The sequence below is a fragment of the Nerophis lumbriciformis genome, linkage group LG27 (assembly GCF_033978685.3).
Source record: "Nerophis lumbriciformis linkage group LG27, RoL_Nlum_v2.1, whole genome shotgun sequence".
Classification (NCBI taxonomy): Eukaryota; Metazoa; Chordata; class Actinopteri; order Syngnathiformes; family Syngnathidae; genus Nerophis; species Nerophis lumbriciformis.
The window spans coordinates 12,991,778-13,008,997 of record NC_084574.2 but is presented as its reverse complement, the minus strand read 5'-3'; the positions used below and the strand labels follow the sequence as shown (position 1 = coordinate 13,008,997).

The window sequence follows — 17,220 nt, the reverse complement described above, 5'->3', positions numbered from 1 at the left end:
GATATGGTCCTTGATGTGCTGGAGAACAAGTCGCTCGAAGCACTTCATGATTACCGGAGTGAGGGCCACTGGTCGGTAATCATTCAGGCTGGTGATGGGAGACTTCTTCGGCACCGGGATTATTGTAGATGACTTCAGGCAGGATGGGATGACTGACTGAGCCAGGGAGAGGTTGAAGATCCTGGTGAGGGGGGGAGCGAGCTGGTGGGCGCACATCCTGAGCACCTTTCCAGGTACTCCGTCTGGTCCGGTAGCCTTCCTGGGGTTCACAGCCAGGAGCACTCGTCTGACACTGTGCTCCTGTACAGTGAGTGGAGTGGCGCCGGAGCCCGGTGGGGGCGGGGGCAGGGCTGGAGCAGATGAGTGTCGCTGGGGGATTTCGAAACGGGCAAAGAAACAGTTAAGCTCCTCTGCCAGTGTCGCACTCTGATCCACAGTTGTCATATTGCAGCCTCTGAAGTTTGTGATGTCATGAATGCCCCGCCACACCTCCCGTGAGTTTTTGCTGGACAGATGGGACTCTATGCACCTCCTGTGGTCCGCCTTTGCTTTTTTAATCCCTTTCTTCAGGTCGGCTCTAGCAACACTGTACAGTGCCCTGTCCCCTGACCTGAAGGCTGCGTCGCGGGCCCTGAGGAGTGTGCGGACCTGGCTGGTCATCCAGGGTTTCTTGTTGGGGTAAACCCGGATGGTTTTTTCCACAGTCACATTCCCGATGCAGAACTTTATGTAGTCCAGCACCGTTCCTGTGGCTGTCTCCAGCTCCTGTTGTTGGAAGAGGTCCCAGTCTGTGTGTTGGAAGCAGTCCTGAAGTTTGGGGAGTGCATCGTCAGGCCAGGTCATAACAGTCTTTGTGCTAGGCCTGGCCTGGCGTCTGATGGGGGTGTAGGTAGGAGAGAGCAGGAGGGAAAGATGGGGTGTAGCTCTGTACGCGTGCTTTATGTTGGTATACACGTGGTCCAGGGTGTTCTTGCCCCTTGTAGAACACTTCATGTGCTGGTAGAACTTAGGGAGTACAGTCTTCAGATTGGCCTTATTAAAATCCCCTGCTATGATATGAACACCGTCGGGGTGGGCCCGCTGCTGTTCGTTGACGGTGTTCAGCAGAAGAGAGAGCGCTGTGTTTACTTTGGCGTCCGGTGGAATATACACAGCCGTGATAATAACAACAGACAGCTCTCTCGGGAGAAAAAAAGGCCGACATCTAACAGACATGTACTCCACGTCCGGGCAACAGTGCTGTTCAGTGATTGTCCCGTTGTTGCACCAGTTCTCATGCACGTAGATACAGAGCCCCCCTCCTCTGCTCTTACCGGAGTCCTTAGTTCTGTCCCGGCGGAGCAGAGTGCGTCCGGCTAGCTGCATGCTAGCATCGGGTATTTCCGGGTGAAGCCAGGTTTCGGTGATAATCATAGCACAGCAGTCCCGAACATAGCGGTTTCTAGCAAGTTGTAACTCCAGGTCGTCCATCTTCTGTACAAGGGATCTGGCATTAGAGAGGAACAGGCTCGGTAGAGGTGGCTTGTGGGGTTGTTTCCTAAGCCTGAGCAAGACGCCGGACCTGCGGCCACGCTTCTGCTTCCTCTCCCTCCTCCGTCTGCGCCGTCTCCCAGACCCGACAACAAACCACGGAGAGCCCTGTGCTCTCGCTATGTCATCTGGGATGTTGTGCTCGTGGTGAAAGTTGCTCGAAACAGATATCTGGTGCGAGTTACCGATATCCAAGAGTGACTGGCGGGTGTACCGGGTGTTTGCAGTACAGGTGGTGCACAAAAGGAAAAAAAACATGAAGAAAAGAAGGAAGAAAGAGCACTGAAATGGAGAGCCGTAAGCCGCTGCGTCTGTGCGCGCCGCCATCTTGGATTATTTTTTTTAATGAATCCTAAGTACTCGTTACTTTGCCAAAAATGTTATTTAATTACTTTCAGGATGACTCTTTAATACATGTAATTAATTACAAGGAAAATTAATTCATGCAGTTGAGGGACGTTTCATGAGAGCGGAGTGTGGCGCCTATTGCCAAGTGACGAGTGACATCAGTAAGAGCGCGCTCAGAGCAGGATTTTAGCTCAGCTACGTTTGTTAGCTTATCAGCGACAGTCTGCTGGCAGTGACGGCAGCTGTGTTGAATCTTTTCCTTGGATTGGGTTACCTGGGGTTAATAGAGATTGAATGTGCATCCATGGCTGTCATATGTTTTTTGTCCACAAACAGGGTGTTGTTAGATGGCAGGCTTGTTACTCAAATCATTGATTTCCATCCATCCATTTTCTACCGCTTATCCCTTTTGAGGTCGCATCCCTCTCACATTTACACACTAGGACCAATTTAATGTTGCCAATCAGATTATCCCCAGGTGCATGTCTTTGGAGGTGGGAGGAAGCCGGAGAGAACCCGCGCAGTCACAAATGTGTTTTCATTATTCCCTCGTAGTAGTAGTGTGAATATGTGATGTATAAAAAAAAAAGATTTTTATATATATATATATATATATATATATATATATATATATATATATATACATATACATACAGTGCAGGCCCAAAATTTGGACACACCTTCTCATTCAATGCGTTTTCTTTATTTTCATGACTATTTACATTGTAGATTGTCACTATGAATGTACACGTGGAGTTATGTACCTAACAAAAAAAGGTGAAATTTTTGAAAACATGGTTTGTATTCTAGTTTCTTCAAAATAGCCACCCTTTGCTTTGATTACTGTTTTGCACACTCCTGGCATTCTCTTGATGAGCTTCAAGAGTTAGTCACCTGGAAGGGTTTTCACTTCACAGGTGTCATAGTTTTGATGCCTTCAGTGACAATCTACAATGTAAATAGTCATGAAAATAAAGAAAACACATTCAAATGAGAAGGTGTGTCCAAACTTTTGGCCTGTACTATATATATATATAGTACATCAGTGTGTGAATGTGTGTGTGTGAATGGGTGAATGTGGAAATAGTGTCAAAGCGCTTTGAGTTCCTTAAAAAAAGGTAGAAAAGCGCTATACAAGTACAACCCATTTACCATATAGGCATTGATTTAAGATGTTTTAATAAATAAATAAATAATACTTTTATTTATATATATATATATATATATATATATATATATATATATATATATATATAATTTTATTGTTAAATCGCCCGATTATAGCTGAGATAGGCTCCAGCACCCCCCGCGACCCCACAAGGGACAAGCGGTAGAAAATGGATGGATGGATTAAGAATCGTTAAAAGTTAGAATCGTTAATTCGAAAAATCTATTTTTTGACACCCCTAATAACCATTCACACTCCCTTTTAATGGACAATTTCAAGTGAATTTTAACCTGAATTTCCAAACATGCAAGTTTTTGGAATGTTGGAGGAAGCCGTAGAAAACACTCACAAAAACATGCAACGTCCACACAACTTTCACGTGCGCCACAGTCCTTCGCCTACAAAAAATATTTTACATAAAATTTTAATTTGGAGATACAGTACTTTGTACTCCCTAAACTCTAAATTGCCCTCTCCAACTTCCCTGAGCAAACAACACAAATGTTCAAGCACACACAGGACACACAACCCCCTGGAATGTTCCGATGTGCTTTAAATCTATATTTACATGTCAGATGTGGAGTGGCAGTGTTTCAGAGCACATTTCACACGCTGCAATCACGTGACGTTCACTAGCAAGAGCTCCCAAGAATGTATTATTTTGTACAAACAGGCTAATTTAACTGCTAGGGTGAAATATAGGAGAATGTTGTGTTTGTAAGTACGTGTAGGTAGGGAGTTATCTGAGGAGATAGCACCAGCTGTTAGGTAAACAATACACACATTCTCTCAGATAGTAGATCAAAAAGATCCTTTTTGAAGGTACATTTGCCTCCATAAGTCTTATACATTGTTATGAGTTGTACCATTAAACAACACATACGGTCTTTAAATAATAACACCATATGGCAGTGATATCATTCAAGTGTCAAAGGAAGCCATTTACGGAACTCTGATCAACAGCTCGGCATACGCTCTGATTTTCTAATGGTCCACTCAATTTATAAATCATGGACGCTCATATGAAGTCTTGATGGTCATTGTTGTTACTGTACATGTGGAAGATGTTCAGTTTGCCTCATATAACGTACACTTCAGATGATGACAAATTCTTTTAGATTTCCAACATTTCAAGCTTTTTCTCCCCTCGCTGTGTTTGGGCAAGGTGTTTGATTAGGCCTGGGCCGATTACACATTTTTTCTTGACATATTGTGCCACAAATGAATGTAATGTACATGTAATGTAACCATAATAATACTAATATGCAAGTAACCCTTTCAAAACGCAGTAAGCTTTTATGTCTCAGTATTTTTTACCATTGTAATTGGAAAGTCCAGAACTTTTAATTTTCCGAAGTACCGTATTTTTCCGATTGTAAGTCGCTCCGGAGTATAAGTCGCACCGGCCGAAAAGACATAATAAAGAAGGAAAAAAAAATACCGTATTTTTCGGACTATAAGTCGCTCCGGAGTATATGTCGCACCGGCCGAAAATGCACAATAAAGAAGGAAAAAAACATATATACGTCGCATTGGAGTATAATTCGCATTTTTGGGGGAAATGTATTTGATAAAAGTCAACACCAAGAATAGACATTTGAAAGGCAATTTAAAATAAATAAAGAATAGTGAACAACAGGCTGAATAAGTGTACGTTATATGAGGCATAAATAACCAACTGAGAACGTGCCTGGTATGTTAACGTAACATATTATGGTAAGAGTCATTCAAATAACTATAACATATAGAACATGCTATACGTTTACCAAACAATCTGTCACTCCTAATCGCTAAATCCCATGAAATCTTCCTCCCCGGTGTCGCCTCTGGTATGCGCCGTTTCCTTTCTTTCTGCTGCTCGATCGCCGTTTTCTGCTGCATATTTCACTACGTCCGGTTTATAATCTGCAGTATATGATTTCCTTTTCGGTGCCATTTTAGTTCAGCCCTTCTCAGTTTGTATAAGTTACCGCCAATGTTGAAATAATCAATTTTAATAGCTACGGATGTCATACTTGCCAACCCTCCCGAATTTTCCGGGAGACTCCCGAAATTCAGCGCATCACCCGAAAACCTTCCGGGAAAAATATTCTCCCGAAAATCTCCCGATTTTCAGCCGGAGCTGGAGGCCACGCCCCCTCCAGCTCCATGCGGACCTGAGTGAGGACAGCCTTTTTTCACTATGGGAGGACAACAGGGTGACAAGAACTAAATCATCCAGACTAGAGATAAATTGTATTATTATGTTTATCTTCCCTAAAAATAAATATATTTATTAATTAAAAAACAACTATATTTTGCTAAAAACATCAAAATTAATTGTATTTTTATTTGTATTTTTTCTGACTCCTTATTACATCCAGCCATAGAATTATACATTAAAATAAACATATTTGAAATAATTAATTTTAAATGATCATAATAATTCATTTAAAATGACCATATTTAATTATTAAAATAATTGCTTGTTTATCAACAACTTTAGCATTTTATTCATTACATTTTGAAGCTCTCAGAAGCCAAGTTATGTTATATTCCTTAAGATTTATTTATGCAAGTTTGAAGTATCAATTATCTAAACACAGTTTTGTTTGCATATTTTCAGGATGTATATAATATATATATATATATATATATATATGTATATATATATATATATAAAATACTTGACTTGGTGAATTCTAGCTGTCAATATACTCCTACCCTTTTAACCACGCCCCCAACCACACCTCGCCCCACCCCCGACCACGCCCCCCACACCCCACATCCCGAAATCGGAGGTCTCAAGGTTGGCAAGTATGAGGGATGTAGCAGCAGTTAGCATCCCATGACCCACAATGCACTTCTGCCATGACCCTCCCCCACCAAATTCTTATTGGTTGACATCTGTGACGATTGCGGACATTTGCTTCGTCTCTTACGCGAATGAGCTAAATAATATTATTTGATATTTTACGGTAATGTGTTAATAATTTCACACATAAGTCGCTCCTGAGTATAAGTCGCACCCCCGGCCAAACTATGAAAGAAACTGCGACTTATAATCCGAAAAATACGGTATATAAGTCGCACTAGAGTATAAGTCGCATTTTTGGGGGAAATTTATTTGATAAAATCCAACACCAAGAATAGACATTTGAAAGGCAATTTTAAATAAATAAAGAATAGTGAACAACAGGCTGAATAAGTGTACGTTATATGAGGCATAAATAACCAACTGAGAACGTGCCTGGTATGTTAACGTAACATATTATGGTAAGAGTCATTCAAATAACTATAACATATAGAACATGCTATACGTTTACCAAACAATCTGTCACTCCTAATCGCTAAATCCCATGAAATCTTCTTCCTCGCTTCTAAATAATATTATTTGATATTTTACGGTAATGTGTTAATAATTTCACACATAAGTCGCTCCACAGTATAAGTCGCACCCCCGGCCAAACTATGAAAAAAACTGCGACTTATAATCCGAAAAATACGGTAAGTAAAAAAACATCAAACTAAAATGGACTTGGAAAAAATTTAATTTCATTAAATATTAACAAGTGCAGTGTTTTCCCCAGTAGGACGGTTTGTTTTCTTGTTGCCATTTTGCAACAATTTCAGCATTCTGGCTCATTTGTCCGTGTTGATGGGCTCATCTTGCTCATTTTGTTGGAAGCTGATGTATTCCGAATCAAAGCTTGTGGACGGCTGATTCACTCCGTTCATTTGATTCTTTTTTTTATTTTATTTTGCCTATCATTCACATTTCTTATGTAAGGCAAGAACACATATTTTTCTTTTTTTAATGCATTCTAATAAGTAAATAAACGTTAGCAGAAGTCAGCAAACAATAGAGCCAATGGTAGTCGCTCTATTCCACCTCTATATCGCTCGAAAAACATCAAAAAAACCTCCATTAACATTTTTTATACACACTGTAAGTGTATATGTAATGTATTAATTTATAATAACATGAATATTTATGTATTTTTCTCACTTTAAGCATACGGCAGCGCATTCATTTCACAAACGCATCACGTTTGCCTTTTCCTTTGACGACAGCAATGACCGCTACTCACAGCAGACTTCATAAGAGACAACACCCATAATAAAACAATCACTTACTGTACAATGTCTGCTCTCACTGGCATCCCGACTGATGGGATGTTTATATCTTCCTGTTTAGATGAAGAATTAATCATAATCCTTGCGAAGGGTTAATAAAATAAATGGGTGCGTCTTATTGTGTCTTCCTTACCATTTCCGGGTCTAAGTTGGATGTCAAAGTTGACCAACTTATCAGTGTATGTCCACATCCTTCTACTATCAAGGTGAGAGGCATGATTTATAATCTAGAATTAACTTTCACCACTCTAGAGGCGAGAAAGTGATTTGTGATCAATGCGTCGCTAAATGTAGGTTAGTACTCATAACAACAATATCGCTAATTCCTTGGTTAATATTCAGGTCACGAAATGTAAATGGAGTATTTTTGGCGGTTTTCATGGGCGGAATAGATGCAATAAGACCCAATGACTCCATTGTTATCCACATTTTGTGCGCATTTATTTACAAGTTAGAATGCATGAAGAAAAGCATGTGTGTTCTTGTCTATGGATTGCGAATAATAAGCAAAATTCCCCCCAAAAAGTGCTGTTCCCCTTTAATAAATGGTGCTGAGAGCGATGCACAGAGTGAACCCTCTAGCACCGTGGTTGCAAGTGCTAGACAGAAAACAAACACGGCAATCGAGTTAAATTTAATTCATCAATCAATTCATTTATTTATTGGTTTAGATTTTATCGGCCCAGGCCTATTCTGTCCAGTGAATTGTTGATGTTATCAATGGTTTGGCGTGTCTTCTTTGAGTTTTTGGCACAAATCAAGGCACATATAAGTAAAGCACATGGTTAGCATCTTGAGTTCAAAGGTGGCTGTAATGCAGGAGTGTCCAAACTACGGCCCGCGGGCCACGACTCCAATATGGCCCGCGAGACGTCATGAGTTTAATAAGAAAACGTACCCACAGTGAGGTAGCATTCATCTTAATTGTCTTGACAATTTTGATGCTGTGCTTATGTCGCCATCTAGCGGTCAACATTAGTTTTTCAGGTTAATGACTTGTAATTATGCTCTAAATTAGGGGTCCCCAACCCGTCGATCGCAATCGACCTGTCGATCTTTGGGACCTGCAAAAATATTACAAAAAAAAGGAATAATATTAAAAAAGTTAAAGTACCAATGATTGTCACACACACACTAGGTGTGGCAAAATTATTCTCTGCATTTGACCCATCACCCTTGATCACCCCCTGGGAGGAGAGGGGAGCAGTGAGCAGCAGCGGTGGCTGCGCCCGGGAATCATTTTTGGTGATTTAACTCCCAATTCCAATCCTTGATGCTGAGTGCCAAGCAGGGAGGTAATGGGTCCCATTTTTATAGTCTTTGGTATGACTCGGCTGGGGTTTGAAATCACAACCTACCCATCTCAGGGCATGACATCGGTGACACCTCCACCCAGAGAATTACCAACAGACCCGCCATCAACGTTCCCTCTAAGGTGCGCGCCTGCACAATTGCTCACTGCTCACAGCAAATTAATGCCGCGCAGAAAATCAAAAACCCCATCTGAACACATTATTTCTGTATGATTTGGCAATGCAACTCTATGAGTGACAAGTGACAACAAGAGTGGCCCCAATGAATAAAACAATCTTTGTCAACACAGTTCAATTATCGTCTGTCGAGACACTTTACGGACAGGAATTCCATCAATCACTTTATTGGGCAAAACTGTTTATAACCACACCAAAAACATGAGTAAAAAAACGTATCTATAAAAACTGGTAATTTTCTGCCATACAAACCAGGCTTAAACCAACTTTGTCATCCGTCGTTTCAACACACGCACTCATGGCACTTAGCCAGTGTTGCGTTTATGGCCACACAAAAAGTCGGACAACCCCAACTCTGACTCTGACTCTGACACCTCATTCCGATGTGTGCTTATTTTACTGCCATTTATTAAGAATGTTAATCTAAGGATATTATTCATGAAATATTGTAACTAGATTTCCTAAATGCTAATAAAAAGATGTATTTTACAGACAGAAAGTTACAGGAACTAAATGTAATCTCTGAAAGGGGTAACATTTCTTTTAAAGGCAGGACCCACAGCCAGACATACCATTTACTAGCACATAGGTCATGAAAAACATGTTTTTTTGTTATTGACATTATAAGAGGGCAAAATCACAGATCAGAAAATTATTTTAATAAAACATTTAAATTGTTATGATGTCAGGTTTGGGACAGGTGTGGCCACAGTGTGCACGTCTGATGTTGCTCATGTGCTCCACTGAATGCTCAAGGAGTTTGTGCGTTTGCTCACACACATTAAAAATTAGAGAGAACATTGCCCGCCATCAGTCAAGCATTTTAACACCACGACACGCCTGCACGCCTCGCCTCTCTCTCTTCAACCTCTCTTCTTGCGGCTCTCTACTACGCTACACCCGCATTGCATGACGTGCTCATAAATCATCGCGCCGCAACATTGCTTTAATCCCGACTGTTGCACTAATCGGACATTTACTTGCATGCAACATCAAACAACTCTTGATAAAACAAGGCGGCAGCTAAAGAAATACTTCCCCCTTCATCCCCTCTTTTAACACACAGGAAAAACCCGCCAGGTGAACAGCTGATTTTACTACTTCCGATTCTGACGTAGGACAACCATGTGACTCGCGTCCCATATGTGACCATAGGATGAACAAATATACTACATTACTTAGACTATAGCGGCCATAAACAGTGAGCTTCTACAGCAGGGGTGAACAAAGTGTGGCACAGGGGCCATCTGTGCAGGCCAGTAACTCGTTAGTCATTGGCCCTAGGCACATTACAAAAATCACTAGCGAAAATTAGGAAAACAGCAAGAAACACAATGGGGGAAAAAAAGCCAAAATGTTGACATCATCCAATAACGACACACAAAGCTTTGTTATTAAGAAACAAAAACAAAAAAACAACAACAATACAATATTATATATATGAACAAATATACATATTTTTTCAATAAAGAGATTATATATATATATATATATATATATATGTATGTATATGTGTGTATGTACATAGACATATACATACACACTTACATACATACATATAGATATATATACATACACACAAATATATATGTATGTCTGTGTATATATATATATATATATATATATATATATATATATATATCATAAACTAGTTATAACATAGTTTGCGCAGGGGTAGATCTTGCTTTGGTTTTTGGCTGAGATAGGGATCTTGGGTTCAAAAAGGTTAGTGACCACTGCTCTAAATGGAGGCATGCGCAGCATTAACTTTTATCCCGATGTAAACAACCTTACCTAGTCATGGTGTGAAAAAAAAAAAAAAAAATTCCAACCAACACAAAATGTCAACAGACACGTTCACACACAACACAACCTGCTCACTGAACTTTGTGGATATTATTTAAAAAAAACGGCCATGCACCATAAAAAATTTAAAATTACATCCATTACAAAGCATGATGAGAAAAATGTAAAACACTTTCCACACTTATCCATGTTTGGCGGATTTTAGCTGCTTGATATTTCTAATTGATTACACAACTTTAAGGCGGGTTGTCACAGAAGTAAAGAAGGTAGGAGTCACATACTCTTAATATCAAATTATATTAATGAAAAGTTATATATCCATTATATTAATATAATATGTACACATATACACACACGTGTGTGTGTGTATGTATATGTATATATATATATATATATATATAGTTACTTTACATGCTTTCGGCCCTCGACCACATTTTTTAGCCCAATGCAGCCCCCACATCAAAAAGTTTGGACACTCCTGCTATAATGTCTGTCATTTTCCATGGTTTGAGGATGTGAGGTATTTGTTGAGCAACAATGTGCCTAAGAGCCATCTACAGGGTTTAAGTGGAACAGCAACAACATAAATGTACAGTGTGTCTACATAACTCATTTTCAATTCAGTTCAGTGTATGCTCAACTTCAGGAGGGAAACTTTATCATCTGCTGTACAATATCAAGCTTACCAACAACAATACTCAAACGGGCGTGGTTCTCCTGTTGCCGCCATCTTTCACATCTTTCTGGAAGCAGTTGTGGACTTGTAAAAAGTCCCTCTCAGGACTGTAGCGCCCCCTCCCCTTCAGAGGGTCCCTTCTCAGGGAGTACAGGGATATGTCTCCCGTCTGCAAGCCCATCCTCAGCCCCGCCTCTCCACCCCTTCCTCCCCCCATCTTCTTCCTTCCCGGGGAGGGCTCGCGCGACGGGTCCGACGACCTCGAGCTGGACCGCGAGCGCCTCCGTCGGTGGCTGTAACTGGGGATACGGGTGTAAGGCGAAGACGAGGAGGTGGATTTGATGAAGTCGCGCCTGGCTCGGCAGCGCGTCTCTTTGTTTTTCTCGATGTATATGTTGACCGCCAGGACGCCCACGGATTCTGCCACGATGAAGGAGAGGGCGCCAAAGTAGAAGGACCAGCCATAGTTGTATTGGTTCTTCTTGTCCTCGTCTTTCTTGTCGCTCGGGTCGCCGGCGTTACTGGAGATGTAAACGATGATGCCGATGATGTTGCTTAGGCCTGCAGACAGGATGGAGGAGAGACTATGGATCAGTGTTTGAAAAGATTGGGACTGTGCAAACATACATATACACATACTGTACATATACAAGTACTGTAATCACGTTTCATCAAACTAACACATGCACACTGACAAAGCTTAACCTATTGTTACTATAACAATCTACAAGGTTAATATAGGTTGCTTCTCTTTTTTCCCCTCCGTTTTTCTGCATTCTTTCGTATCTCTAGTTATCATTACGTATATGTATTGTTGCATTTGAACAACTGTATTGTTGATAATAGAGGTAAATTATCGGTATTGTTCATAATCAATAGCGCTATTTCTATTGGTATTTGTATTGCTTCATTTGTAGTGTAATACTGCTCATTGTCATTTCTGTATTATTTATTTCGCTAACTGCTGCTTTGCTAGCACTTTTACAATCATATTTGTACATGTCGTATTTGCTGATGTTGCTCTATTGTTGTTGTTGTTTTTGTCTCTCTGTCTAATCCCCCTCTTGTCCGCACAATTTCCCACTCTGTCTTCCTTTTTTTCTCTTTCTATCCCCTCCTGCTTCGGCCCGGCTGCACCAAATGATAACATAAATACATTTAATAAAGTCAAATACAAATAAGGCAACAAGAGAAGTATCCCACACTTCTCTTTTGTAAAGTAAATCTGAACAGCCGATATGGGCATCTACATCAACTATATGATTTGCCTAAGAAGCTGGACAGGACAAAAAAAAAAAAAAAAGTAAAGATTGGGACTCTTTCAGTGAATATTCTGAACTTTCATTTCAATGTGACTTGTCTGTCCATCTGTGTTGGCCCTGCGATGAGGTGGCGACTTGTCCAGGGTGTACACCGCCTTCCGCCGATTGTAGCTGAGATAGGCTCCAGCGACCCCGCAGGGAATAAGCGATAGAAAATGGATGGATTATATACACATCTTATTTTCTTTTCATTTTATACAAAGTAATGATTCATACACAATATCAATGAACATTTGCTTGCCATAATCCTTTTAGTGTAATTTTTGTCTGCTTCCTGTTCCTGTCAGTGTTGTGTCCACTGTTCACTGGCCTGTGGAGCAGTTTTACTGTAAATGACACCTACTGTATGAACTCTGTGACTATGTAGAATGATGAACGACCTGACCTGGAGCAATAATCTATGTCACCATGTCTGGATAGTGAAAAGTAGGGATGCGCCGATTAATTGCCAACCAATCGGTATTAGCCGAATTTTGTGAAAAAGTCTATGATCGCCCTTGCCGATGAATGCCTTTTAAAGCCGATCACAAACGCCGATCCCCTCTGACTGAAACCGTATTTATTTTTTAGTGCCCTGGTTGTGTGGTTGTTAGAGGTGTGAATCTTTGGGCTCCTAATGATTCGATCTGATTCCGATTCCTGGGGTGATGATTCGATTCCGAAGCAATTCTCGATTCAACACGTTTCTCGAGTCAAACCGATTCTCGCAATGTGTTGTTTGGATTGATAAATATAATAAGATATTTTCAAAACAGGTTAGAGGTTAGAAAATCTCCTTCTGGTTCCATGGAGATGGCCGAAAATCCGGTATTGAGCACTGTTTAACGGATAAACCACAGTAACCTATATATATATATATATATATATATATATATATATATATATATATATATATATACAGTACAGACCAAAAGTTTGGACGCATCTTCTCATTCAATGCGTTTTCTTTATTTTCATGACTATTACTGCTTTGCACACTCTTGGCATTCTTTCGATGAGCTTCAAGCACACCTGTGAAGTGAAAACCATTTCAGGTGACTGCCTCTTGAAGCTCATCGAGAGAATGCCAAGAGTGTGCAAAGCAGTAATCAGTGCCAGGGGTGGTTTTTTGAAGAAACTAGAATATAAAACATGTTTTCAGTTATTTCACCTTTGTTTGTTTAAGTACATAACTCCACATGTGTTCATTCATAGTTTTGATGCCTTCAGTGACAATCTACAATGTAAATAGTCATGAAAATAAAGAAAACACATTAAATGAGAAGGTGTGTCCAAACTTTTGGCCTGTACTACATACTGTATAGTTTGTAAATTGAGACAACGTTGTTGTCCAATGTTGGATCCACGTTGTTGGTTGGGAGATGACCAAATTTCAATGGTCGAATCAACGTCTCAACCTGACATTGAATAAACATCGTCAAAACGCATGTTGTTTCAATGTTGAATTTGTATTTTAAAATATTGGTTGGTAAATGACCAAAATTCAATGATCAACTCAACGTCAGAAACCAATATAAATTCAAGGTTGTCAAGAAGCATGTTGTTCCAACGTTATGTTTAAGTTGTTCAACGCCAGGACCTAATTCAACCAGTTCTCAACGTTGTTTCAATGTCTTGTGCCTGCTGTGAATACGATATAATATACTGTAATACGATATAATATCATATCATATACTGTAATATGATATATGATATGATATGATAGTAATTGATGGTTGGTCTGCATGGTTGCAGTCAGTACACGACACGTAAGAAGAGGGCAGATCAATCCATAAATAGGTGGTGTCGATACCAAGGGTAGTATCAGTAAATGATCGATACTAGAGTGACTATTGTTTCTTTACGCACTTAAAAGTGCCAGCCTGAGGACACGCCCACCCCACATAAGTGCGTAAAGTCTGCATGGAAGGCGAGCTCATTACTAAAGAGGTTGCATGAAAATAATGGCGCATGAAGGTTTTCTAACGTTTGTCAAGAAATCCATGAAAATGATAACACTTTAAAGGGGAACATTATCACCAGACCTATGTAAGCGTCAATATATACCTTGATGTTGCAGAAAAAAGACCATATATTTTTTTAACCGATTTCCGAACTCTAAATGGGTGAATTTTGGCAAATTAAACGCCTTTCTATTATTCGCTCTCGGAGCGATGACGTCACATCGGGAAGCAATCAGCCATTTTCTTAAACACCGAGTCAAATCAGCTCTGTTATTTTCCGTTTTTTCGACTGTTTTCCGTACCTTGGAGACATCATGCCTCGTCAGTGTGTTGTCGGAGGGTGTAACAACACGAACAGGGACGGATTCAAGTTGCACCAGTGGCCCAAAGATGCGAAAGTGGCAAGAAATTGAACGTTTGTTCCGCACACTTTACCGACGAAAGCTATGCTACGACAGAGATGGCAAGAATGTGTGGATATCCTGCAACACTCAAAGCAGATGCATTTCCAACGATAAAGTCAAAGAAATCTGCCGCCAGACCCCCATTGAATCTGCCGGAGTGTGTGAGCAATTCAGGGACAAAGGACCTCGGTAGCACGGCAAGCAATGGCGGCAGTTTGTTCCCGCAGACGAGCGAGCTAAACCCCCTGGATGTCTTGGCTCACACCGTCCCTTAAACTGGACAGATCAGCTTTCAGGAAAAGAGAGCGGATGAGGGTATGTCTACAGAATATATTAATTGATGAAAATTGGGCTGTCTGCACTCTCAAAGTGCATGTTGTTGCCAAATGTATTTCATATGCTGTAAACCTAGTTCATAGTTGTTAGTTTCCTTTAATGCCAAACAAACACATACCAATCGTTGGTTAGAAGGCGATCGCCGAATTCGTCCTCGCTTTCTCCCGTGTCGCTGGCTGTCGTGTCGTTTTCGTCGGTTTCGCTTGCATACGGTTCAAACTGATATGGCTCAATAGCTTCAGTTTCTTCTTCAATTTCGTTTTCGCTACCTGCCTCCACACTACAACCATCCGTTTCAATACATGCGTAATCTGTTGAATCGCTTAAGCCGCTGAAATCCGAGTCTGAATCCGAGCTAATGTCGCTATAGCTTGCTGTTCTTTCCGCCATGTTTGTTTGTGTTGGCTTCACTATGTGACGTCACAGGAAAATGGACGGGTGTTTATAACGATGGTTAAAATCAGGCACTTTGAAGCTTTTTTTAGGGATATTGCGTGATGGGTAAAATTTTGAAAAAAAACTTCGAAAAATATAATAAGCCACTGGGAACTGATTTTTAATGGTTTTAACCATTCTGAAATTGTGATAATGTTCCCCTTTAAATTAAAAAAATCTGTATCAGTCCAGGCATTGCTTGTAACGTAAACGTGTGTCGCCGTGGTGATGTAGTGTTAATTAAAGCTCCAACAGCATTCCTCACATAATGAAGTGTAATTTGACACCAGCAGTAGTGTGGGTTCCCTGCACAGTACCATCTTACCTGCAGCCACAAAGAGAATGCCGGCACTGAGCAGAATGTTGTTCTTCCTACTGTAGATGCGTCCAACGCCAACACACAGGCCGCCCAGCATCAGCAGCACGGTGCTGAGGATGGGGAAGAGGCTGGACGCTCGCACAATACCTGCCCACAGGACATGTAAAGAGAGTTTTGTTCCCCTCGTCAACACATGGTGCATTAATTGAAGGCTGAGTGTAAGTGACTCATACTCCATGCCATTTCAAGTCATTAGGGACAAAACAGTTGCAGTATTAGTCATTGGTTTTAGTCAATATGGTGCTCTTTTATTCAAATTGCATTAAATGGTAATGTTGACTCAAGCACTGCTATCAATACTAACACATAAACAACATAGAGGTGAAATAAAATTTAAAAAAAAGTAGAATATGGCCTTAATGTACGGAGCCCCTAAAGGAACATGGGGGAAAAACATTTTTTATAATTTTTTTTATTGTATTTATTTTTTCAGACATGTATCTCGTGCGCACGAGAAACTTTAAAAAAAAAATTAAAAAAAAATACAGGTAAAAGCCAGTAAATTAGAATATTTTGAAAAACTTGATTTATTTCAGTAATTGCATTCAAAAGGTGTAACTTGTACATTATAGTTATTCATTGCACACAGACTGATGCATTCAAATGTTTATTTCATTTAATTTTGATGATTTGAAGTGGCAACAAATGAAAATCCAAAATTCCGTGTGTCACAAAATTTGAATATTACTTAAGGCTAATACAAAAAAGGGATTTTTAGAAATGTTGGCCAACTGAAAAGTATGAAAATGAAAAATATGAGCATGTACAATACTCAATACTTGGTTGGAGCTCCTTTTGCCTCAATTACTGCGTTAATGCGGCGTGGCATGGAGTCGATGAGTTTCTGGCACTGCTCAGGTGTTATGAGAGCCCAGGTTGCTCTGATAGTGGCCTTCAACTCTTCTGCGTTTTTGGGTCTGGCATTCTGCATCTTCCTTTTCACAATACCCCACAGATTTTCTATGGGGCTAAGGTCAGGGGAGTTGGCGGGCCAATTTAGAACAGAAATACCATGGTCCGTAAACCAGGCACGGGTAGATTTTGCGCTGTGTGCAGGCGCCAAGTCAGAATCAGAATCAGAATCAGCTTTATTGTCATTACGCAAGGTAACGAGATTGAGGCCATTCCATACAGTGCGATGTGTGCATGCTAGAAAAACAATGTGCAAATATATAAAAATATAAAAAATGTAGAAGTGCAATGAATATGGTGTGAAATGAATATATACATGAAAAAAAACAAAAAACAAAAAAAACAGGGTGGTTGG

General features: G+C 40.3%; 1 protein-coding gene and 1 long non-coding RNA gene across 3 annotated transcripts in view; one reads left to right on the top strand and one right to left on the bottom strand.

The window, feature by feature from the left end:
* LOC133570149 (uncharacterized) overlaps positions 1-17,220 on the top strand; it is a 165,528-nt gene that overhangs the window by 75,099 nt on the left and 73,209 nt on the right. Inside the window, exon 3 of one of the 2 annotated variants that reach the window (XR_012051245.1) lies at positions 15,956-16,055. The exons of the other annotated variant lie outside the window; for it this stretch is intronic. This is a non-coding gene — a long non-coding RNA (uncharacterized lncRNA). The remainder of the gene's footprint in view (positions 1-15,955; positions 16,056-17,220) is intronic. 2 annotated transcript variants of the gene reach the window in all.
* The window catches only part of LOC133570145 (voltage-dependent calcium channel gamma-4 subunit-like), a 43,702-nt gene continuing 36,813 nt past the window's right edge, over positions 10,332-17,220 (bottom strand). Inside the window, exons 3-4 of the mRNA XM_061922853.2 lie at positions 15,900-16,040; positions 10,332-11,695 (exon numbers count right to left, since the gene is read on the bottom strand). Coding sequence (XP_061778837.2) covers positions 11,157-11,695; positions 15,900-16,040 — 680 coding nt within the window. The 3' untranslated portion in view covers positions 10,332-11,156. The remainder of the gene's footprint in view (positions 11,696-15,899; positions 16,041-17,220) is intronic.